Source organism: Salvia splendens, chromosome 19 (assembly GCF_004379255.2).
Source record: "Salvia splendens isolate huo1 chromosome 19, SspV2, whole genome shotgun sequence".
NCBI lineage: Eukaryota > Viridiplantae > Streptophyta > Magnoliopsida > Lamiales > Lamiaceae > Salvia > Salvia splendens.
This window is the reverse complement of record NC_056050.1, coordinates 23,033,291-23,058,721: the sequence shown is the minus strand read 5'-3', so window position 1 is coordinate 23,058,721 and position 25,431 is coordinate 23,033,291. Positions and strand designations below refer to the sequence as shown.

The following is a 25,431-nucleotide window of genomic DNA, read 5'->3' as shown; positions in this document are numbered from 1 at the left end:
GGGTTAGTGTGTAATTTAGATAAAATATATAGGTATGGTTGAAAAGTATAAAAAGAATTAATGGATAAGGAATATTCTTTTAAGTTTGAGTTTAGTGTAAATGGTTGGAGCAAAATCAATTTTTAATGTGACATTTATAATAAAAATGAGTTTAGATTTAGTGTAATGGTTGGAGATGATCTTACATGTAAGACATGTGCTACGAAATGATTTTACAATGAGTTGTTGAATTGTTTCGGAATGATTTTACAATGAGTTGTTGACTTGTTTCCCTAAACCTTTACGGAAATGATTTTACAATGAGTTGTTGACTTGTTTCCCTAAACCTTTAATATTTCCTTAATTGGTAAAATACGGAGAATATTAAAGAGAACATTTTTATGAAATTTGTAAACCTAAGGGCACGACTCTTCCACGTATTTTCTGTTTAGGAGTATTAACGTGTTGGGTAGAATGTATGGTGGGTGTGTTCTCTACTGTGACTAGGCAGTTGGAAGTAATTTTTTTTTGAAGTAGATCACATGCTCTATAATAATTGAATTACATTATTTCACTCCAAGGCATCAAAAATGGAAAAAACCATTGTTCTCTACGCTGCGGCGGAGCATTTGAACCCCACGGTAGCTCTAGCCACTTTCATCTCCACACACTACCCCACCCTCCCCATCACAACAATCAGCACCGCCGACTCCTCTGCCGTCGCCTCCACCCCTCCCTCCGTCACATACCGCCGCCTCCCCGACCTCGCACCACTCCAAACACCAATTAAAAACCACGTCGAGTCATTCTTCGAACCTCCCGCCTCCACAACCCAAACCTCCGCGCCGCCCTCGAAGAAATCTCCAAAAAATCGGAAATTGCAGCTCTTGTTCTCGACTTCTTCTGCAACGCCGCGTGCCAAGTCTCGGCCGCCCTCGGCGTTCCCCACTCACTTCTACGACACCACCGGTTCACACGGGGTGGCAGTGTTTTTGAACATCCCTACCTGGATTGAGACTGTTGATGCAGACATCGGAGATATGAACGAATACCTTCACTTCCCCGGCGGTCCCAGTATTCACTCATCAGATATAATGTTTTTCCGGGGGAGTAATGTGTATAAGCATGTTTTGGAAACTGCGAATAACATGAGGAAATCTTGTGGAATCCTTACTAATAGATTTGACGGAATCGAACTCAGACCTAAACAAGCCATAGAAAAGGGCCTCTGCGTCCCCAGCGGGGTAACTCCGCCGCTTTACTTAGTCGGCCCGCAGATTCCGAAACTCAATCCAGTTGGAGACCATGACTGTCTTCGCTGGCTCGATGCACAGCCGAGAGAAACCGTCGTCTTCCTCTGCTTCGGGAGGAGGGGTTTGATAAACGTAACCATGAAAGTGATAAGCATGTGAATGTGAATAGTATCATTGAAGTAAACAGAAAGAAGATAACTTGTATAGCTTTGAATATGTTTTTCTCTCGCTTTACAGCGGCTCATTTTATCACTATATATACTATACTATGGAAGCACCTAGAACCAACATTAAACCCTAGATCAGCTACACAACAAACTGACTACAAGACAATGCAGCTCAACTGAAATACTGCCTGTGGTCTTCATTACCCGTACTGTATTGCAAGGGCTCTAGTTATTGCTGCACTCCCTTTCAACAGACAATCTTTCCACGTAGGATGGAACTGTTGTGACCTCCTATCATCCATATCAGCAGCCCAGTCCGAATCAGAAAAAGTTACCAATGCAAAATCAGATTTTTGAACATGAAGTCCATAGTCTGCAGTCCCACTCAAGTATCTCAAGATCCTTTTGACAACCTTCCAGTGTGTATCAAGGGGCAATGCCATGAACTGGCTAACTTTATTTACACAAAAACTTATTTCAGGTCTTGTAATGGTTGCATATTGCAATGCACCTACAGTGCTTCTGTAGAGCTTCCCATCTTTGAAAGGATCTCCCTCATTCTTGGATAACTTGAGGTTAGTCAGCATAGGAGTAGGAAAGGGTTTAGAATCTTGCATTTCAACTTTGTTGAGAAGTTCCTTGATGTATGCACCTTGGCTTAAGTGAAGACCACCTTGAGCAATTCTGACAACCTCAACACCAAGGAATTGTTTGACTTCCCCTAGATCCTTCAAAGAGAATTGTGCACTGAGATGATTGATAATATTTTTTATGGCAGAAGAGGATGATCCAGTAATGAGCATGTCATCAACATATATAACGAGATAGGTGATCTCCTTTCCACATATTCTATAAAATAGGGAAGTATCTGCTCTAGATTGGGTAAAGCCAAGGGACAAGAGGGCAGACTGGATTGTCAAAAACCAGGATCTTGAAGCTTGCTTCAAGCCATAGATTACTTTATTCAATTTGCAGACAAGTGTAGAATCACCCTGCTCAAAACCCAAAGGCTGTCTCATGTAAATCTCTTCTTCAAGGTCGCCATGCAAAAAGGTATTGTTGACATCTAGGTGAGTTATATTCCAACCAGATGAAACAGCAATAGATAGAATAAGCCGGATAGTAGCTGGTTTAACTACTGGACTGAAAGTCTCAGTAAAGTCAAAACCGGGCTCCTGAGAAAATCCTTGAGCCACCAACCTTGCTTTGTGCCTAGCAATGCTCCCATCGGCATGCTTCTTCAATTTGAAAACCCAAGTGTTCCCAATCAGATTCTTTCCCGGAGGTAGCTGAGTTAAAATCCAAGTTTTATTTCTTAGCAAGGCCAAGAATTCCTCAAGCATTGCAGCCTTCCATACTGGAATTAGAATAGCCTCTAAAGTTGTTCTTGGAATGCAGTGAAAGGAAATGGTGAAAGCTTTAGGTTTAAAGATTCATGCCTTTCCCCTAGTTACCATCTGATGACAAGGCTGAGGTGGAGCAGGGGGAGCAGGAGTAGGAGAAGTAACTGGTGAAATGAGTTCATCAGAAGATGAAGAAGAGTTGGGGATGCTTTGGATATGAGATACTGCTGGGGTATATGAAGATCAACAGGAAAGTGAGGAGATTGTGGTGGAGTAATAGCCTGAGGAGTGTGTTGATCACGTGGAGTGGTGGGAGGAGAAAGGAAAAAAAGGGGCTTGAGGGATGTGCGAATGAGTGGGGGTAGGAATAGGATTTAAGGGTGGAGTTTTATGTGGAAAAATGGATTCATCAAAGATCACATCACGAGTAACAATAACTTTGCCTATTGAGAGAAGTGTTTTGAATCCCTTGTGAGATGAACTATAACCTAGAAAGGTGGCAGGACAAGATCTAAAGTCCAATTTATGTTTGTTGTATGGCATGGTAAAGGGATAGCAGAGGCATCCAAAAGTCTTGAATTCAGAGTAGTTAGGTTTGGATTTAAATAGGATTTCAAATGGAGAAATGAATTTCAAGACAGCAGTTGGCAATCGATTTATGATGTATGCTGCTGTCACAAAAGCATCATCCCAAAAAGACTTGGCTAAACCAGATTGTGCAAGCAAGGATAATCCCATTTCCACAACATGCCTATGTTTCCTTTCAGCTAATCCATTCTGCTGGGGAGTATAAGGACAGGATATGCGATGCAATATACCAGATTCTTGCAGAAATTTAGATAAGCCTTGATACTCTCCTCCCCAGTCACTTTGTAGAATCTTCAATTTAGCATTCAGTTGATTTTCAACCATTACTTTAAAGTTCCGAAAAACATGCTCAACATCTCCTTTTGATTTCAAAAGATAAAGCCAGGTATATCTACTAGCATGATCAACAAATGTAACATAGTACTTGAAGCCATTTCTGGAAGTGATGGGGGATGGTCCCCAAAGATCACTGTGCACTAGTTCAAGAGGATTTGTGTGTTGAGTGACAGAGTGCTCATAAGGTAATCTATGACTTTTGGATATTGAGCAAGGATGACAAAGAGAAGCATCGTTCATAGATTGATAAGAGATATTACAATGATTTAGAGCTCTTTTTACTACATCGAAGGCACAATGACCAAAACATTTGTGCCACATATCTAAGCTAGAAATAGAACTAGAGGTTGAAAAAGCTGCAGGAAATGAAGGCAGAGAACTAAGTGCAGGGACACTGCTCTTGTTCTTATTGATATTGCCCGGAAATGAAGTGTTTGAAGTCTTGAAGCTTGGCTGAGATTTGTGGAGAAAGAAATGGTAGAGTCCTCGGTCAAGAGTGCCCTTGAGAATGGTTTCCTTGGATACCTGATCTCTCACCAAGCAAAAGGAGGGGTGAAATTCAAAGAAAACATTGTTGTCTTCGGCAAACTGTGAGACACTCAACAAATTTTTTGAAATTTGAGGAACATGAAGCAGATTATGCAAGTATAAAGTTCTAGAGCTATGGTTGGAGGTAGATTTGAAGACAGAATCACCAATATGAGCAATCTTAATACCGTTTCCATCTCCTAAATGTAAAAGCTTACCTCCACTGTATTCTGATGCAATATTCAGGTTTGAAAATTTATTGGAGATGTGATTGGTAGCTCCAGAATCAGGATACCAGGAAGAAGTTGATGGAGCATCAGCGCCAAAGTCAGAGGGAGCATGGTGAGAGATTATGTTGTTGTTGATTTGTTGTTCTCTGGTGTGTGCAATATTGGCTGAAGGAGCATTTGAGAAGGGATGCTGGTTTGAATTTCTCATCTGAGGAGCTGTGTTTGGCACAAAGTTTTGTTCAAACCTGTGCCAACACTTATCAGCAGCATGTCCGGGCTTTTGGCAAAGTTGACATATGAGATTGCCACCACCAGATCTACCTCATCTACCTCATCTTCCTCCTCTTCCCCTGAAATTATAGGACCTTCCTCCATCATTTCTGTAGCTGTTGTAGTTGTAAGATCTTTCTCCATCCTCTCTATAATTTGGATCTTTTCTCTGGTTTGCTGACTGAGCCAGATTTGCTGAGGGAAGAGAGCCATCCGCATTTGAGGAACTTGAGTTTTCACCTTCGAGTATAGATTCAAAACTCAGCAAGATTGAAGTGGCATCTTGAATGGTGCATGCTTCTGCCCTCGAAGTGATAGCCACTTTAACTGAATTATACTCAGTTCCCAGACCAGAGTGAATATGCATAACCTAGTCATCATGCAAAACTCTGCATCCTGCTGCTCCCAACATATCACAGCAATTCTTTATTTTGTTGAGGTAGGCTCTCATTGTGAGGCCATCCTTTTTAGTTGTCTGCAGTAGCAACTTATATTGCATGATCTTTGTAACGCCCCGTTTTTCTAAACCTAATTTGTGAACCCTAAAGTACTTGTATTTAATGCTATTGATATTGTGAAGTCCGTGAATTAATTGTTGAGTGGGATTATTGCTCGACTAGAGATTTGTGAAATAAATTAATGCGCGAATCTAAAATAATTCATTTCCGTGAGGAATAAATATATTGGACTCAATCCGCGAGTTGGATCGGATAAATGGAATAAATAATATAAAAATCCAGTCCGTGATAAATAAATTATGGACTGCATAATTTAAAATAAAATACAAAGTAATGTGAATTAAACTAAACTAATTTAATTTTTATTCCCTGTTGACTTGGTCATCGATCGGTATTAATTAAATTTTTAATTAAAGATTCTGTAGAAATTATCCTCCTCCGTGATGAGTTTTTCCTCCTCCGTGATCTGCAAATTAAATTTCAAACAAATTAAATTAATGAATCTCTCGTTCAAAAAAAAAAGGAAAGAAAGAGGAAGAAAATCGCCTCCCACTCCTTGACCCACGTTAAAAAACCGTTCCCTCCCCACTCCCTAAATCTCTCCCATATCTATCAACCACCTCCTCTCTATAATATTCCCTTCAAAGTCGGTTTTTCCCTATCTTCAATTCTCTGCAACAAGAACTCACAAGAACAAGACTTATCTACTCAATCAAATTCAAGGTAATCCTGCAGAATTTTCCCTATTTTACACGTTTTTTTGAAACCAACCCATTCAATTTTCTTCCGGCGGAAACCGTGAACCAAACTTGAAAGACGGGGCTATCTGTTGTTTTCTCAAACCTGTTCAAGGTATCTTTCCTCCCAATTCAAATTTGTATGTTGCACTTCATCAAGAACATTATATACCACGGAATATATCGGCATATTGTCTATCAATTCACGACTAAGATAAAGTAATCAAGCCGATAATAGATAGCATATATATATCTGGCAAAGGTATACACTGCAAAATAAGATTAAATCTTTCATCTTCTTCTTTCATACCTATGTTTTAATCGAAGCAAACTAATAGCTGGAACAATTCAAAGAATCGAACCTTAATTTCGCGAAATCAACTCAAGAACTTTACTTGCGGGGCGTTCGGGTTGGTTTCGGGCACCGGCGCTGACTGAACCCGACGGTGACGGTGGGTACAGACAGCAGCAGCTCTTCCGGCGGATTGGTGGCGGTGGCTGGACGCTGAAGACGACCTTCGATTCTGTGGAGAACCGGGCGACGGTGACGGAACGGCGGAGGAGCCCGACGGTAGCAGCGGCGACGGGCGACGGAGGGGCGAATCGGTGCTATCGCCGATGGTACAGCGGCGTGCGACGGAAGGCTGACAGCCGGCGAGAGGGATGACGCGACGGATTTCTCGGCGGAAGGAAGTTGGCCGTCGAATCTGGATGTGAGGTTGTGGAAGGCGACGAGATTGAAAGCTCCGATTTTTGTCGACGAGAGAGAGAGAGGAAGAGAGTGAGATAGACGTGGGGTATGGTGGAGAATTTGGGCCTTTGTTTTGTTTAAAGGGATTTGGGCCTCATTAACTAAAAATTGATGTTGTTTGGGCTCTTTTTATTTAAGGATTTCATAATTAAATTGGGGATATAAGGTAGGGAGATAATTAAGTCTTGGGCTTTTAAATAAATCTTTGGGCCGATAATTAAATGTGGGGAATTATTTAATTAATTCCGGAATACTTCAACGAATGAATAATTATGTCATAAGTCCGAAATAATTATAGTTCGAGGGGAAAATGCTTGCGATAATTTAATTATGCACTTTTATAATTTGGGGGATTTTATTTCGATATCATTAAGAAAATACGAGGAGCCAACGGAGGAAATTGGGGGCGTAAGCGGCCGTCGAATAATCGAAAACCGAGATAAAGGACTTTGCCTAGAATGCATGCATTTTTTTAGTTATTTGTTTGAAACAATGTGTTGATTTATCTATTATATAAATTGTTAAAGGTGAATCATCGCAAGGGAATCGTGATTGCAAGGGAAAGAAAGTAATTTCAATTTAAGCACTCGAGGTGGGCTTTCTTTTAAATAAGGACAACGTCCTAAATATTTTATCGATGGAAATGAAACCGTATTTATCATGCCGTGATTTGATTTTTAACGTGCCTATCTGATGTGGCTACGCGCCATTGTTATATAAATCGAATTCGGGTCCTCGTAGGGCCGCAAACCCTACTTGGATTAGTGTACACCTATGGTAGATCGTGTGCTAGCGTACGGGCTGGCCGGTCTAGTGGCTTGGTTTGTGGCCACATTCCAAGTCATGTATTGGCAGATATGGCTAACGTCTATGGGAAAATGACTGATCAGTCGACTTTTACTATGGGAAAATGATTTTAGTACCTCGGGCCTTTCTAAAGCTAAACCCCGACGGTTACTTAAGTATGACATGATAAATTAACAACTTTTATTGAAAATGTTTTCGGCATGAGCCCACTGAGTATATTTTATAGTACTCAGTCCTGCATGTGTTTTCCCTATGTGCATGTTGAGCGGCGACGAGGATGTGGGGGTGTTGAGCAAGTGAATTTAAGATATATTATTATTGCCTTTGAACCTTGAGTGTCGTTGTGTCTTCACACATGGCGTCACTCTTTCTCTTGGTCGTTTCCGCTGTGTCGTTTCATTTAATTATGTTTTATTTGGGCCGACAACTTTATTTGTTAGGAAAATGGATATTTTGAATTTCTTGTTGGATAATATCAAACTCTTGGTTATTTATTGGGATATTAATTATTGGTCCAACTTGTGTTGAAACTCTAATTCTTTTCGTCTGTTTACTAAATTCTTTTAATCACGACCGCCCGTATTTATTAACCCTAAAGGGCGGTCGTGACAATCTTAGCCTTTGATTGGCTTGCAAAGTTTGCTTCTAAAGCCTTCCAAATGTCTTGAGTTGAGCTAAGACCCACGACTATCACCATTATGCTTTCTGAGAGAGAAGATTGAAGCCAATGGGATAAGCGCTGGTCCTGCATATTCCAGCTGGTAAATGCTGAATTTGCCTTTGTTTGAGAAGATCCTTCCACTGCTATAACTCGAGGAGGGGGTGTCTCTTCTCCAGTAAGGTACCCCTCCAAACCATATCCTCAAACTGCAGAGAGAACATGCTGCTTCCATATAAGGTAGTTATCCTCATTCAGCTTCATAGACATGGGGTGATTTTGAGGAAAAAATTGAAAAGATGCAACATTGGAACTATGGTCTTGTTGCACAACAGACTGAACTTCTTCATATTCAGCCATAGAGATTAAATAAAAGGGAGTAGAAAATGGAAAGAAGAGAAAAAGAAAAGCCTAGGATCAGGCTCTGATACCATGATAAAAATAACCATGAAAGTGACAAGGCATGTGAATGTGAATAGCATCATTGAAGTAAACAGAAAGAAGATAACTTGTATAGCTTTGAATATGTTTTTCTCTCGCTTTACAGCGGCTCATTTTATCACTATATATACTATACTATGGAAGCACCTAGAACCAACATTAAACCCTAGATCAGCTACACAACAAACTGACTACAAGACAATGCAGCTCAACTGAAATGTTGCATGTGGTCTTCATCACCTGTACTGTATTGCAGGGGCTCTAGTTATTGCCGCACTCCCTTTCAACAGACAATCTTTCCACGTAGGGTGGAACTGTTGTGAGCTCGTGGCAACACAGTTGGATATTAACTTTTCAACAACCTTATTAGGATCAGCCATGTGGCTTTCTGGATGAGCATCAATTTCTTTCTTCAAGCTCGAGGATGCTTCTCTAACAGGGTTTGCATTCCGCCGAGCAGTTGAGGGAGACGGCAGCGGCGCCGGAGAGAAGCGGCCATAGATTCCTCTGGTCTGTGCGGAATCCGGCGGGGAATCCGAATCTGGTGGAGATTCTGCCGGAGGGGTTTCTGGAGAGGACTAAAGACAGGGGAATTGTAGTAAGGTCGTGGGCCCCGCAGCTGGAGGTGTTGGGTCTCGAAGCCGTGGCGGGCTTCGTGACCCACTGCGGGAGGAGCTCGGTGATGGAGGCGGTGGCGAGCGGGGTGGTGATGATCGCGTGGCCGCTCTACGCGGAGCAGAGGATGAATAAGATTTTTCTAGTGGAGGAGATGAAGGCGGCGCTGCCGTTAAATGCCGCGGAGGGCGGGTTTGTCACCGCGGACGAGCTGGAGACAGTGGCGGAGGGAGAGGGGACATTGGGGTTACGAGTGTACCCCCAAAATTTTTTTTTAGTAGTATTATATACTCCCTCCGTCCCCCAAAATTCGTCACCATTTGACCCGGCACGGGTTTTAAGAAATATAATAGAAAGTGGGTTGAAAAAGTTGGTGGCATGTGGGTCCTACTTTTATATATTAGTTTTATAATAAAATGTGAGTGTAAATGAGTTAGTGGAATGTAGGGTCCACTACAAAAAATGGTAAAAGTGAAAGGTGACAAATTTTTAGGGACGGACGAAAAAGGAAATAGGTGACAAATTTTCAGGGACGGAGGGAGTATTTAAATACAAATTCTGAGTTTATATTAATAATATATGTATAATGTCCCCCTATTTGGCTCAACCTTTGAACGATTGTTTGGTCACTTTCATTGAGAAAAAGATGTTTCTACAAGTATCCGATGATGATATAGTGAATCGTTTTGAAGAAATGAAGACTCGTCGAAAAATAAATTAGATATAATGTAGTTTATTTTTGTATTTTGAAATGTATGACTCTAAAATTTGTATATTTCAAAATATATTGCTTTTAGTATTAGTTTTTATTTTTGGTATGTTATATAATGATTTATCATACGACTCGCAAGTCGCACCCCCGAATATAAATTCCTAGATCCGCCACTGGCTGGAGAGGTGGGTTAGGGAGCTGATGGATTCGAACACGGGGAGGGAAATACGCCGCCGGGTCGCGGAGATGAAAGCCTCCGCGGCCGCGGCGTTGGGAGAGAACGGGAACGTCCGTGCTTGCTTTGCTTAAGTTTATTAATGATTGTTGCACTCGAGTTTAATGGTTAACACTTAACAGATAGTAATGTCTTAATTTAGCTAGTTTAATTAATTTTTGTACCTTGTGTTTTTTTGTTATATTTGTGTGTTTTGGTACAATGAAATTTTACTAATTTCTCAGTCATATATACTCTTCAAAATAAAGTAAACAGTGCAATTAGTTGATGAAAATTGTGTTTGATCTTCGTCCACAATAGTTTATACTAATATCTTGCAGCTTTTCAATTTATGAATAATCATTTTAAATTATTAATTTTGCAAAAGGTCCTAAGGGATTTGGGCAAGATCTATATAATTTAGCCCTATAGCTTAATTTTTGTAAGGTTGTGGGTCAAAGTTACATAATTCATAGTAACTTGTACATTACCTCTTGTTTACGTAGTTGCGGGCTGGTAATTATCAAAATTCAATTTTTTGAAGGTTTTCTATTTAAGGAAATATATTCACCAAATCTAATGAAAATTTTCCCATATTATATTCAGTTGTCGTCTACAAATACAATTAGCTAACTTTTAATTATTTTTAGTCAATTAGGCAAACAATACATTATTAAAAGATGGATTGGAGAGCCCAAAATGGTACTCTAATTTATTGTTTTTAATTGAATCTAGACCACAACTATAAATTCTAAATATTCATTGTTTTTATCTAATTTTATTGCGTCCTGCTGAATTAAATTTAGTACTAGTACACTTATTTAGTTCAATAATTCCGCTGTGTGTCATCAATGTAGCATGCTATTGGTATCACTACGCAAACACCAAACATGTTAAATTTCGTGTTCGGTGCAGGTAATCTTATCACCTCATTATCCAATATGTAGATATAAATTAATTAAAAACATAATGGTAGAAACTTAACCAATTAAACTAAGCACGTGCGTGTTAATTAAGTTGTAATCAGGTTCTTTTAATATTTCTGTAGGCAATAGGTATTTGAAGATGCGTTGAATGAGTGGCCGTATATCTGAATTTTGGAATACGTCAAACATGGGCAACCTCCACTTTCAATATTTCACGTCTTTTCTCACTGCACACAAATTAATTACTTGGAAAATTTAATTATATGTACTGAATGTCTCTTTCACAAATAAGTTCAATTAAAGCGATTAGATTGAACTAAATAAAATGAGTAGCTAAAGATTTCGAACGAAAATTTGCGAAGCCCGCTTTTTTCTTATGAAAATGTCTGTCAATATATAAGATGCCATATTAAATTTAATATAGAAACATGATAATAAAAAGAAATGAACTTTTTTGTTTGTTTAAATATTTTAGTTTCCAATAGACAATAATGTGCAGAGAACAAAAGTAATCTTTCTTTAACGGGAAATTTATTGGGCATAGGTTTGTATAGCATTTTGAATATGCAAACTGCAGTGATCTCTTATTCCCTCAAAATAAATTCCTCTGTCTCTCAAAAACAATTGATATTGTCAATTTTTTAAATTGGCAAATATCACCATTTCAGTCAAATTCTATGGCTAAATTGCAAACAAAAAATAGTGACAAAGATATTGATTATCTTTACTTTCTTATCTTGCTATTGAGAAATTGTATCAACGAAACAATAATGCAGTTAACTTTGGTCCGATCTTATGATCTATTTTCATAAAAGAAAATACGTGCTCCCCCCGGTCTCCACAAACAGTTCACTTTTGTCATTTTGATTTGTCCCCCAAACTTAGTCGATTCCTATTTTTAGTATGTTTTTCTTGCTAATGAGTAGGTCCTAAAAATGAGTTTGTCCGTGTTCTCTACTAATAATATTCCAATCAATTTTTTTTTCTATCTCCCTTCTACTTTACTAATACTAAAACTCATCTCTTTCCCAAATTCTCTATTTTTATGAGACAGGAGGAAGATATTTATTCTCACATGATCAAGATTTACCAAACAAGAAATGAAGATAGCTAATTCTAGACGTTGATCACCTCAAAACCATAAGTTGGAATACTACTCTCAATTCTCAACCTCTCTTAGGTCATTCACAATGCACGCCCTTTATATGTCCCTTGGGTGGGTCCCGCACCAATTTTTACTTGACTCCTTTAACAACTTTTCCTTTCATGGAAATTCATGTCCTTCTTCTCGTAGTTAATTGCATAGCCATATGCCCAACATTAGGCCTCTTGAATAAGTACTACTTTAAAGTCACACTTAACATGGACAATGATGCAATTGATTTTAATCACCATGCTCATCCAAATTGGAAGATACTTTATCTCCCAAATTGGTTTACAAACCTTCTCAAAGCTAAAGCGTACTATATACTAGGGCAAACAACAAATTAGCTGTCCCTTTTCCATAGAATATTACACCAAGTCACCAACATTCTTCATTTGGTATAAAATTGACATACCCCTCTCACCTCCCCATTCCATCTCCCAAAACTCATCATTCATCAAATCATCCCCTAAAAGGAAAAAATCCTAAAAATGCCTCCACCAACAAACACACCAAACCCCGCGGCAAAACGTAGAAGATGCTTAATCTACATTGCCCTTGCAATCCTACTCCAAACCCTAATCATAGTAGCCTTCGTTCTCATCTTCATGCGCATAAAATCCCCCAAACTCCGCTTCCGCTCCGTCACCGTCGACAGTCTAACGGCGAACTCGGCGTCATTCAACGCTAGACTCACCGGAGAAGTGGCGGTGAAGAACGTGAATTTCGGGAAATTCAAATATCCCGAGAGCACCGTGTCGTTTCTCTACCGGGGAAGCAGCGTTGGCACCTCTCGGATCCCCAGCGGTCGGGCGAAGGCGCGGGATACGGAGAAGCTCAACGTGACGGTGGCGGTGGAGGCGAAGAATGATCGGAATTTGGGCGGCGACTTGAGCTCCGGTAAGATCACGTTGAGTAGTAAAGCGACGGTGGAAGGGAAGGTTCATCTGTTTAACGTTATCAAGAGGAAGAAGACGGCGACGATGGATTGCACCATGGATGTTGATACCAAGACTCGAGTGGTTCAGAATTTGAGATGCGATTGAAGATTGGATTGCACACTGCCGCTTTGTATTTAAAATTCTTGTGCTTTTCTTAGTTTATTTTAGATTTACTTTTTCTTTTTTTTTTCATTTAAAAAAATGAACTTTACTTTTGATTGGAATATTGTTGCCTTGTTGTGTGGTATGTAATATATGTGATTAGTGATTTGGATATTTGAGTGATTATTTTATTTTTATTATTTATTGATGTTAGTAAGCTAGCAAGAGTCATTTGTCGAGTCACAATTGCAGCATTTTTTGTATTGAAAATGTTTCTAGTCTTACATCAATAAAATGACGATCATGGCATAAATAGGGAATCATCCTTTATAAGGTCTTATAATACTATTTATATTGAATATAGTTCAGTTGCAATATCAACTCAATGAAAAAAAATTATAAATTGATAATAGCAAATATTATCAAAGTTTTCATTTTTCAAATGATTCTTGAGTCGATATTACAACGGTATTAAATTCAATATAAATAAAAGAAAAACTATCAATACAAGATTAGTTAATTAAATTCTAAAGTTTGTTAAATAACGATCCAACCAAAAACCTTCTTAAATTAAAATTATAGACCTAGAAACATGGATACAAATCATACAATAACCTAATGGAACAAAATATTTTAGTAGTATAAGGTAAAACAGATACTTTGATTTGGAAACTGGTTTATTGTGGTCCAACAAAAAAGTTAAAGCTAATTAAAGTTATCTTAATCCTCAATCTTCGAACATTTTCCAACATACTTTCCTTCGTTTGGATCTTCAAATATCCAAGACAGAAATCCCTACCCAAAAAAATCCAAAATGCCTCCACAAACAAAACCACAAACCCCAACAAACAGTGGAAAATTCCTATTCTATATCATTGAAGCAATAGCTATCCAAACCATAATCATAGTCACAATCCTCCTAACTTTGTTGCACAAAACACCCCCTAGACTCCGCTTCCAAACCCTAACCGTCGAAAGGCTAACGTTGAACACAACGTCGTTCAGCATCAGGCTCAACGGCGAGGTGACGTTGAAAAACCCCAATTTCGGGCAGTTCAAGTTCCCCGAGGGCAAGATCGTCATTCTCTACCGGAACAACTCCGTCGCCGGCGCCGTTATCCCGGCGGGAAGGGCGAAAGCGAGATCTACTGAAAAGATGAACGTGACGGTGGTGGCGGAATCCAAGGATGTCGGAGGCGAAGGGAAGATGACGTTGTCTAGCAACGTGGTTTTGAATGGTAGAATTAGTGTTAGTAAGCGGAAAGTGAAGGCGACGATGAACTGCACCATGGATGTGGATACGAGGAGAGGCTTGATCGATCAATTCAAATGCGACTGAGAGTTGAAATATTTTTTCTTAAGGAATTATATTTGAAATTGTTTCGGTTAATGGTTTCATTTAGACTAAACTTATTTTGGACGATTTAATTGCGATTATTTAATTTCTTAAGTTGATGCTAGCAAATAGTACTTCCTAATTCTAGTTTATGGATTTAGGAGTCGGTTGTCTGATATTGAATTTTAGATTTTAGCGAGAATCAATATATACTGATACATTATTGGACATGGATTTTTATTCTTTCTCCTAAATCTTGTAAAGTTAGCATGCGGATAACATGAGATCGGTAAATGATCCATAAGCAATCTATATACCAATATATACTGAAACTCGTAAAAGCAGCATGCGAAGGATAAATCAGCACAACCATACAATTTAATCAGCACAGTCATACAATCAAATTAAGGTATGTTAGAACTCAATCGCATACTTTATAAACTCAATCTTCATATAGTTGAAGCACAATAAAAAAAATCTATGAAAATACAATCAGTACATATTACACGCATTGTAATTATTATAGACTAAAGGCCATTTGTGGTCCTAAACATATGACGATTTTATGATTTTGGTCCAAAACATTATCTTTTGAATTATTGTATCCTGAACAAATGAAAACAGTCCGGATTTAGTCCACTTTGGATGGAACCGTCAAATTTTTAACGGTCAACGATAATTAAGTGAATTTTGACTGGATTAACAACTTTTAATTTGAATATGAAGTAGGAGACCCCTCAATTTTCTTTTAATACTATAACCTAACATTTGTTTATTGTTTTGTTATAGAAGAGTAAAGGTCATTTGTGGTCCTAAATATTCAATGTTAGCGATATTACATCAATGTTTAAAGATATATGGTAATATTTTTAAAGAATATAGGCCACAAATAATATTATAGTATAATTTAGAGACTAAGAATGTAATTTTCTTTAGTTAAGGTTAGCACATGCATTCCACTGAACCCATGTTGTATAATTCAATTCTGAGTATCAGTATATGTATAGGAGAGCAACTTATATAAGAGAGTTAGAGAGGCATATATATTTCGAAGGTATAAACTTAATAGAATTAAGGTCTCAATCCAAGGAAGTTTCCTTCTGGTCCCTATTTTGAAATTGAGCCATCCAAGTTGACAATATGAAAACAAATTTAATACTGTACGAACAAAATTCTAAAGGACCTACATCACGCGTTTATTACTTTTTCCTTTCTACATCACACATCACAATTCTCAATTAACATATTTTCACATTTACTAGTATTTTTTATATATTTATATACTAATAGCGTTGGACAACATCTATAAATATATGCAACTTTACTTTTTAAACACAATTTCTTACTTTCTTATAATTATCTTTGCAATAACGTAAGTGGAGTACATAAATCATCCACGTGACTCATCATCTCATGTCACTATTTCCTCTTGATATGATACTTTCTTCCTTAACCAAATCTCTACCTACAAATGAAGTGTTTTGAATGTCGTTGTGTATTTGTATGGATTAATAAACAAAATAAATTAAACACACATATATCCACATCATACTTTTCCACACATACCTCCCCACTAAACTTCTGCATTCAATGCAAAAAAAAAAAACTTCTGCATTCAATGCTGTGTGACACACTCTCTTATCATAAATTAAATATCATTTCTAATTCCCCTTCGCTTCAACAATATTGAATGGCGGAAGTTAACGAACACGGCGACAACCGAGAGCTCCGCCGCCGGAGACGAAAGAGATGCTTAATCTACCTCCTCCTCCTCGCCGTCTTCAAAATCGGAATCATCCTCCTCCTAACCCTCACCCTCATGCGAACCCGTACACCCAAGTTCCGCGTGAGCTCCGCCGCATTCGGCGCCTTCACCTACTCCGACGCCGACCCCTCGTTCGACATCACGCTCTACGCCGAGCTCGCCGTGAAGAACACCAACTTCGGCCGCTACAATTTCGACTCCACCACCGTGTACTTTTCCTACGACGGCGCCGTGGTGGGGTCCGCGCTGGTCCCCGGGTGGACCGCGAGAGCGCGCTCTACCCGGAAGATCAGGGTTCAGGTAGTGATAGAAATCTTCCATCCTAAAACTAATTGATGATAAGGGGAGGCCCATGAAACTTTCAGTTCTCTTTTTATACCGAATGAGATTTTGTTATATTTATTTAATTTTTTTCATTTGCCAACAGGTGGAGCTGTCGTCGGCCGGATTGGCGGACCGGGTTCAGGTGAAGAGCGATTTGGAGGGTGGGGTGCTGCCGCTGAATAGCCGGGCGGCGCTGACGGGAGAGGTGGAGGTGTTGCGGGTGTTTGAGAGGAAGAAGACGGCGGAGATGGATTGTTTTCTTGCCATTAATTTGGTGCAGAGAAGTGTTGGATATTTGAGCTGCCAGTAGCTATACAGTATTCATGAGTATACTATACCTTAGTCAGTGTTCGGTTTGCAAGATTGTATCTCCGGATTAAATTAGTAGTGTGTTTGGTTCATGAGATTTAGTTCTCCAACTCAATCCTAGATGGATAATCATGGGATAATTAGTCATAGCTAACCCCTTGTGACTAAAATAATCTCACCACTCAATCCTAAATTATATCTTAGTACTCCCTCCGTCCTGAGCTACTCGCTCATTTCCTTTTCGGCACGGAGATTAAGGAATGAGTGTATAGAAAAGTCAAAAATGACGGCTATAGGTGAAAATTTTTACTAAAAATGGAAAGAGTGCAAGTAACTTGGGACGCCCAAAAAGGAAATACGTGCGAGTAGTGCGGGACGGAGGGAGTATTATTTTATCTAGAAAATCGAACACCACTTCATTATTATAGAATTATAATGCGACATTAAAGTTTCAAGTGCTTTCTTATTGGAAAATACTAATGTTAGTGTCTAGCCAATCGTGATTACCGAATTTGTTGTGGCATTTTACTATTCAAAATAAAATATTGATTAAAATTGTGGATTGTGTAACTATTGTTTTATTGGGAATATTTTCATTACGCGATTAAAAATCCAATTCATATGATAAATTTTTTACACTAATACCCTGATTAAGAATTGACAAGAATTCTTACTCATTTAATTTGTTAAGTGGAGTAAAACATTTCTTTTTGTCGCGAATCATCGACCATCTGTATAAATATAAACAGGCACAAAAAGGAAGATTTGGTTACAAAAACGACAATTGTTCAACAGCTTAATTCCATTTCATTTCGTGGTGAGCACTCACTATAGCCCGGCTTCATGGGCTGGCCCGACCCGACTAGGAAACGGACTGTTTGCTAAAAAAAGAGTAGACAGAAATAATTGGGCCGCTTTTCAGAAATTAAGATCTTTTACGGGCTGCATTGACCCGATTACCCGGCAATGTTTATAAGCACATATAAATATTTTATGAAGAAGTGTTTTGCACGTAAAAATATGGGCCGGCTCAAGAGTTAAAAAAATGTGAATTGTGATTTCGTAATTAATTTCTCATGATCTAATATTCATTTTTTATTATCATACTCGTTTCGTCCATAAAAATAGTCTTATTTGTAGACGACTCAAATTTTAATGAGAAAATTGGTAAAATAAGTGAGAGGTGAGACAAAATAGATAAAGTAGAAGAGAGAAAGAGAATAAAAAGGGAGTAAAGTATGATTGAAGAGAAAAAGTAGATAAATGGTAGATATAAGTTGTAAATAAGTAGGAATGTAAATATAATAATTTAAGAGAAACTCTTTATTTTTAAATTAAATTATTTTTTATGGACATCTGAAATTTTTTTTATGGATAGAATGAGTAAATATTACTTCCCCGTCCCATAGAAATAACTCATTTGGTATTGGCACGAGTTTTAATACATAATTGGTAAAATAAGAGATAAGGAGAAAAAATAGTTGAAATTGTGTAGTGGATAATGAGACCCATAGATAATAAAGTAAAAATGAAGGAGAAAAAAGTTGTCATAAATGGATATGGACTATTTGTATGGGACGGATAAAAAAAGAAATATGACATATTTCTATGGGATGAAGGGAGTATATATTAACCTTCTAGTTGGAGTATTTGTAATACATTTCAATGTTCATAAAAAAAACATATTGTAATTGTAATAATACAGTACTTCCTCCGTCCATTAAAGATGACTCATTTTTTTTGGTTTATCACAATTAAGATTACTCATTATTAAAAATGGAAACACTTTGATCTCTCATTTATCTATCTCTTTTATTTTACTCTCTCTACTTAACACACAAAATAAAATTATCTAAAATCTCTTGCTTTGCAAGAAAGGTGTAATCTTCGTTGGGACGGAGGGAGTACGGTACTATTTTGCCGGAATCAAGAATTTGTTCAATACAAAAAGTCAACTAAGTTAATCAAATAGCCACGTGTCATTGAGCAGAAATATCTACAAAAAATACGTCACGAACGCGTCTAAGAACGGGATGGGGAGTACTAAATAGTCTACAATATAAACGTTCTTCTTCTCACATTCAATTCTACCGGATTTTCAAGGTGATCTCTCACGCTTTCATTTTCTATTTATTTTTTCTATAATGTTGCGTACTGGTTTTGGTTGAAATTTCATTTGTAATTATACGCAGGTGAGTTTATGGTTGGCAGATTCGGTGGTTTCCTGAAGTTTTGATCAGTTTGTGCGATTGATGCTTTTGTTTTGATTCATGTATTTTGAATTGATTAAGATCTTGGTAGAATTTGTGAAATCGGTTGACTAATTTCAACCCTTCTTCATTCAAGAGAAATCGAATAAAAATGTTTTTTAGATTCAGAAATTCAGTGTGCATGATGTTTCCTTCCTTATGTTTTGTATAATAAATTTGATTTTGGCTGTTTCCTTCTCTGTATTCTGTATAAGATGCTTGATTTTGGTTAGTAGAGAGGGAGTTAGTAACAGAAATAGAACATTGTGCTCTGCTCATTTGTTCTTGTTTCTTCAGAATTATATGCTTTATTATACAGGGTTTGAGGGCAAGAGATTGATTTTAGTTGATACATCTGTTCCATTGTTTTAGAACAGTTGTCTTGTGCCTTTTAGTTACATTCATAAGCTATTCATCTTAATTAAATGAATGTGATTCAACTATTATCTATGTTATAATCTATATCTAGGTGAATGCATACGCTCAAATAGCTTTGCATATGCTCACCATCCTGTCTCAATTTATGGTTTCTAGCATCGAGTAACATCAGAGAAAATGGGAGGTGGAAAGGACAAACATGATGAATCTGACAAAGGGCTCTTCTCTCACGGTCACGGCGGCCATTATCCACCCGGGCAGTACCCACCAGCAGCTGGAGGGTACCCTCCACAAGGAGGCTATCCTCCGGCTGGCTATCCTCCTCAGCAAGGTTATCCTCCAGCTGGATATCCTCCTCAGCAAGGCTATCCTCCAGCCGGTTATCCTGGTCAACATCACTCAGGTGCTTTACCTTACCTCCACTTTTCGTATATTTATGCTTGTGATATGCTGAAAGGTAATGTGTTTTAGTATGTATTGCACTCTGGTGGATCAGTTACATGGTGAATTAAGTCTTAAGTGCATCTTGATGTGGTAACTCTGGCTTGTTTGATAAATAGTTTCCTGTCCTGGTTTGACAGATATGATTAGGACTGAGCTTGGAAACTCTCTGTTTTGAAATATTATAGTATGTTTGAAGACTGTCAAGTTGAATTTGGTGTGCACATTTGAGAGAGAAAAATGGAATTCCATGCTTGTAAAATGATAAATGCCAATTCAGCATCTATTTGCTATCTATCTTTGCTATGGAGTTTGAACGACAGGAATATTAGTCCTTTATTCCATCTGGACCGTAATCAGCCATCCTTCAGTATAAGGCTCTGTGTTATATATATAAGTTTTCCGGCTCTAAATGCAACATGAAGAGTTTAGTAAATGACAATGTATTTGTCGATAGCTTGCATCTCACTGAGGTTTCCCCTTTCAGGAGGAGGATCCTCTATTGGAGGAATAATAGCAGGAGGTGCTGCTGCTGCTGCTGCCGCCTATGGTGCCTCCCACATCGCACATGGAGCACACGGAGCCCATGGAGCACACGGAACTCATGGAACCTATGGTGTTAGCCATGGCATGATGGGGGGCCATGTTGGTCATGGGAAGATGAAGCATGGCAAGTTCAAGCACGGGAAGTTCGGTAAGCACGGGAAGCACAAGGGCAAGGGCATGTTCGGAGGCAAAGGCAAGAAGTGGAAGTAATCCCTACATTGCCCTAATACTGTGACTTATATATAAACCAGCCGGTTATGCTGTTGTAATTTCCTCTCCTTTCCTTTTTATTAATGTATAAACAAAAGAGAGTAATATGTTGATCGGCATTGTGTTGTGTTGCCAGTGCCCTTCTATAGTAAAGCTCGGCCTCATGGCTTTAGAGCTGGTCTTTCTTTTTTGTGTGGCTGAACCCTCTTACCTCGTTGCTGGTTTTAATGTAATAATTTGTCAAAATTGAAAATTTACATATGTTTTAAGAATTAAATTCCATCTTGTATTTATGGAGACATAACCCTATATGATTCAATGAATTGATTGTGTATGCAACTGATATCCAAAAGTCAGATTATTTTGGTGATATGTATTCTGTTGGTGGTAGTTTAGTTTCTTTTTTTTAATTCAATGGTATTTCAGTTTGTTCTGTTTCTTTTCCTCTCAAAAATCAAAATATAATAACATTTGTTTTTATGCTGAATTAGTTATTGCAAGAACAATGTTTGTTACCTGCAAAAAGTTATAAATATGCTTTTGAAATCTATAATTAGTTGCAATATTTGATTAGAACAAATTTATTCACTTTCCGAGTCGAGACTCGATATTAATTTTGTCTGAGTACAAATAATATATTTCCTATCGTAATTATGATCTGTTTTCTTAGCTCAAATTTGTTTCCTTAAATAATATTTTTCCTTAGGGTACTTCTTATATTATGATTTGTTTCCATGTTTATTAACTTATGAAATATTTTCTATTTAATGTGATTAGGATTATGAATAGGATTCTTTATATTGTCTATATATATATAGAGTTGTTTTTCATTATACTTTGCATCAAAAAAAAGTGTAGTGTTGATTTGCGTTGAAGTGCATATTGGTAAATGAAAAAAACGCACCAACTCTTAGTAATTGATAATAAAGAAGTATAAATGCATGCTTTAACACAATCCTGTGTATATCAAGTGAATGAATTAGCGTTACGGCTTGATCTTTGTATTTTTCATCAACTAAATCATATTTGATCTCTGTTAACGCAATCCTATACCTAAAATATGTATGTCGTCTATCAAGTGAATTGAATTAGGGTTAGGGTTTGATCTTTGTAAAATTGATTCAATAACTCTATCAATTGAATTGCAATAAATCATACAGTATTTGTTATATGCTTAATGCAATCCTATATCAAGTGAATTGAATTAGAGTTACAGTTTTTATCTTGATTTTGATTTGAAGTTTACATCTGATCATCAGAAACCAGCTGAATAGAGAGAGATGTCGAATCAGAAGCTGACGCGTCTCCGACAAGTGCAAGCCTAAAAAATGTAACCAACAGTGCAAAAAGAGCTGCCCTGTTGTAAAAACAGGTATATTTTGTATATTAGCATCATGTAACTACTGATATGATACGATATGATATGATATGTTCCCGTCTTCATCCAGGTAAACTTTGCATAGAAGTGACTTCTGCATCCAAGATAGGTTTGATTTCGGAGGAGTTGTGTATCGGATGTGGCATCTGTGTGAAGGTTCGTCGACAGATACGAAATACTACATGTTTTCTTCGTTGAATTGGATGTATATTAGTCTCCTTACTTGTTATGCATACTCTTCCAGAAATGTCCATTTGAAGCAATCCAGATTATTAATCTGCCAAAAGACTTGGACAAGGATACGACCCATCGTTACGGTCCTAACACCTTTAAGTTGCATAGGTTGGTCCGACTGCAGTTTCATAACCAACTTTGCTTGTTTTCTAACTTCTTCAACCTATTCACAGGCTACCTGTGCCTAGACCGGGACAAGTTCTCGGCCTTGTTGGAACTAATGGCATTGGAAAATCTACCGCGCTTAGAGTTTTGGCTGGGAGTTTGAAACCTAACTTGGGACGCTTTAATGTACGTAACAATTCAGCTAGCCTTGAATTTGCTTTGGTGATCAGATCAACTTGTTTCTTGACATTTTCTCTCTTGCAGAATCCTCCTGATTGGCAGGAAATTTTGACTTATTTTAGAGGATCCGATCTCCAGAATTTCTTCACCCATATTCTTGAAGATAATTTGAAGGTGTTTGCCTCTTCTTCATTCTTTGAGTTGTTATACTTTTCAATGTTAGGATGTATATATTTCATCTTCTTTCGAGTAAGTGTGTCAATAAATTGCATTGCTTTGATATCCCGTTGCTTCAAAGTTCCAAACAACAGTTTTAAGTTAGCATATCGCTGAGAGTTCTTCTGATTGTTGGAAGTTTTTAGATCATGAAAACTTCTCTTGTTGAGTTTAAAATCATATTCAAGTTGCTAGTCTTCATTGGACATCTCTTTGTGTTGCATTTATTCGCAGGCAATCACCAAGCCCCAGCACATTGATCACATCCGTAAAGCTGTTCAAGGCAACGTGGGGCAAGTTCTTTCCGAGAGAGATGAGAAAAATATGAAACAAGAACTTGCAGCCGACCTTGAGTTGATTCAAATTATGGACTGTAATGTTGGAGATTTATCGGGTGGAGAGCTCCAGAGGTTTGCGATAGCTGTTGCTGCTGTGCAGAATGCAGACATCTATATGTTTGATGAGCCATCGAGTTTTCTTGATGTTAAACAAAGGCTCAAAGCCGCCCAAGTTGTCAGATCCTTGCTTCGACCTAATAGGTATCATTTTCTCCGTTTAACTTTCTAAGTATCCCTATTTACATGGTTATGACTAATTATCTCTGTTTTCAGCTATGTGATTGTGGTAGAGCATGATCTCAGCGTGCTTGATTATTTGTCGGACTTCATTTGCTGTTACGGGAAACCTGGTGTATATGGGGTTGTTACTCTTCCGTTCTCTGTGAGAGAAGGAATTAACATTTTCCTGGCTGGATTCGTGCCAACCGAAAATCTTAGGTTTAGAGACGAATCTCTTACATTTAAGGTTGTTGAAACTCCACAAGAGGAAATTGAGACGTATGCGAGATACAAGTATCCAACCATGACCAAGACTCAGGGTAAATTCAGGCTCAAGGCCGTGAAGGGTGAATTCACTGATTCGCAAATTATTGTGATGCTCGGTGAAAATGGGACAGGGAAAATGACCTTTATACGCATGCTGGTATGTTTGCTAGTTAACGTTAAAAAAATGTCTTAGTTTTGTTTTTTGTTATGCTGAATCTGTTGTCCTTCGAAATGTTAGGCTGGTTTTTTGACGCCCGATTCAGTAGAAGGATCTGACGTGGAAATTCCGAAGTTCAACTTCTCTTACAAGCCACAGCAAATCAATCCGAAATTTAAGGACAGCGTGCAAGAGCTGTTGCATAAAAAAATCCGGGACGCGTACATGCATCCGCAGTTCGTATCAGATGTGATGAAGCCTCTTTTGATTGAACAATTGATGGATGAAAAGTTGAGAACCTTTCTGGTGGAGAATTACAAAGAGTTGCCCTCACTATTTGTCTTGGACAGGTAACAATAGATTAGCAATACATATTCATTATTTGGTGCTATGTTTCTCATTTATGCATGTTTAATACTTGGTGTGGTTTGCAGCCGGCTGATATATATCTGATCGATGAACCGAGTGCGTTTCTTGACACGAAGAAGACTGCATTTGTTGTCGAGCATGCTCCAAAGTTGCATCATTTGCATCATTTACGAGCACCCGAATGCCAATGAGGCGCTGCAGCCCCTGCCCCGGGGTGTGCTACGTCTTGTGGTTCTCAACGTCGATGTTTCAAGGTGAAGAGGCCGGAGGCTGCAGTGACGTGATCGAGTGCTTGTTGGCTCCCCTGCTAGGATTCTTTGTTCAAATGTTTCATATTTGCCTTCTGTTTCTTGTGGTTGTTCATATAAACTTTGAATTTTTCAGATGTTTCTTCACCAAACAATTAAGGTCAAATTAAAATTGTGTTGTCTACATTTTACATATTACCATCTAAATGGCTAAATGCGGCAAATCAATTGGATAAGTATGTAAACATATGAAATTTTTGACATTTTTTTTATTATTCAAATGATCTTTCTTTCTCTAATTTAAATACATGAATTATGATAATTTCTAATTTTTCTTCTATTTAATAATTTCAATCAAAATAAAATTATTTTATAAATTTTTCTAATTTCACCTTTTTCTAAATTAGAACGTTTGGTTGTTTTTGAATAATTATTTTTTTTATTATATTGGACAATGTCTGGAAAAATTATCAGATTTTAAGAATTTTTATGAATTAAGAGTATTTATTATTCTTATCTTTCAAATTGTGCATTGTATTATGATATGATTTTTAAATTTTTAACATTAATTCTTAATTTTTGTGATTTAACATGATTATGTGAGAATTTACATGTAAATTTTATTTTAATTGTATAATATTTTTATTTATATTTTTTGATGAATTATTATCTTCATTTAAATTTGAATAAATATAAATTTAAATAAATACGTGTTGGACATTAAATGAATTTATAAAAAATCTACGAAAATCTCAAAAGCTAGGAAGAAATTTTAAAATATCTCGAAAGTGTGTGCATTTACAAACAAATTGCCATTTTTCTAATCAAATAACGTCGTTTTATTTCTCGTGGCATTTTAACACGCTGACACTCTCAACCAATACATCTCCTTCAATTTAGAAATATTAATTTTAGGAAAAATTAGAAAAACTAAGTTCAAGTATTTAGATTTAAAAATAAAA

The 25,431-nt window shown here is 37.6% G+C and overlaps 4 protein-coding genes and 2 pseudogenes across 6 annotated transcripts; all 6 read left to right on the top strand.

The window, feature by feature from the left end:
• Positions 1-569: 569 nt before the first annotated feature.
• On the top strand, positions 570-10,382 carry LOC121778830 (annotated as a pseudogene).
• Positions 10,383-12,648: 2,266 nt separating this feature from the next.
• LOC121779181 (late embryogenesis abundant protein At1g64065-like) lies at positions 12,649-13,203 on the top strand. The gene has a single exon (XM_042176509.1). The coding sequence runs from the start codon at positions 12,649-12,651 to the stop codon at positions 13,201-13,203; it is 555 nt and encodes a 184-aa protein (XP_042032443.1).
• An 811-nt stretch (positions 13,204-14,014) lies between these two features.
• On the top strand, positions 14,015-14,539 carry LOC121779180. Its single transcript, XM_042176508.1, has one exon. It carries the CDS (start codon positions 14,015-14,017, stop codon positions 14,537-14,539), a length of 525 nt encoding a protein of 174 aa, XP_042032442.1.
• Positions 14,540-15,902: 1,363 nt separating this feature from the next.
• On the top strand, positions 15,903-17,066 carry LOC121778565. Its single transcript, XM_042175940.1, has 2 exons — positions 15,903-16,601; positions 16,729-17,066. Exons 1-2 carry the CDS (start codon positions 16,227-16,229, stop codon positions 16,933-16,935), a joined length of 582 nt encoding a protein of 193 aa, XP_042031874.1. The 5' UTR covers positions 15,903-16,226; the 3' UTR covers positions 16,936-17,066.
• Positions 17,067-18,927: 1,861 nt separating this feature from the next.
• Positions 18,928-21,035, top strand: LOC121779912 (glycine-rich protein A3-like). Of its 3 annotated transcripts, none has more exons than XM_042177378.1 (3): positions 18,928-19,037; positions 19,718-19,964; positions 20,490-21,035. In XM_042177378.1, the coding sequence occupies exons 2-3, from the start codon at positions 19,739-19,741 to the stop codon at positions 20,756-20,758; spliced, it is 495 nt and encodes a 164-aa protein (XP_042033312.1). In that variant the 5' UTR covers positions 18,928-19,037; positions 19,718-19,738; the 3' UTR covers positions 20,759-21,035. The 3 variants fall into 3 exon arrangements, with proteins under 3 accessions (XP_042033312.1, XP_042033311.1, XP_042033310.1); XM_042177377.1 differs by having other exon boundaries at positions 18,981-19,126; XM_042177376.1 differs by lacking the exon at positions 18,928-19,037 and having other exon boundaries at positions 19,142-19,964.
• Positions 21,036-22,038: 1,003 nt separating this feature from the next.
• Positions 22,039-24,607, top strand: LOC121778239 (annotated as a pseudogene).
• The last annotated feature ends 824 nt before the right edge of the window (positions 24,608-25,431 follow it).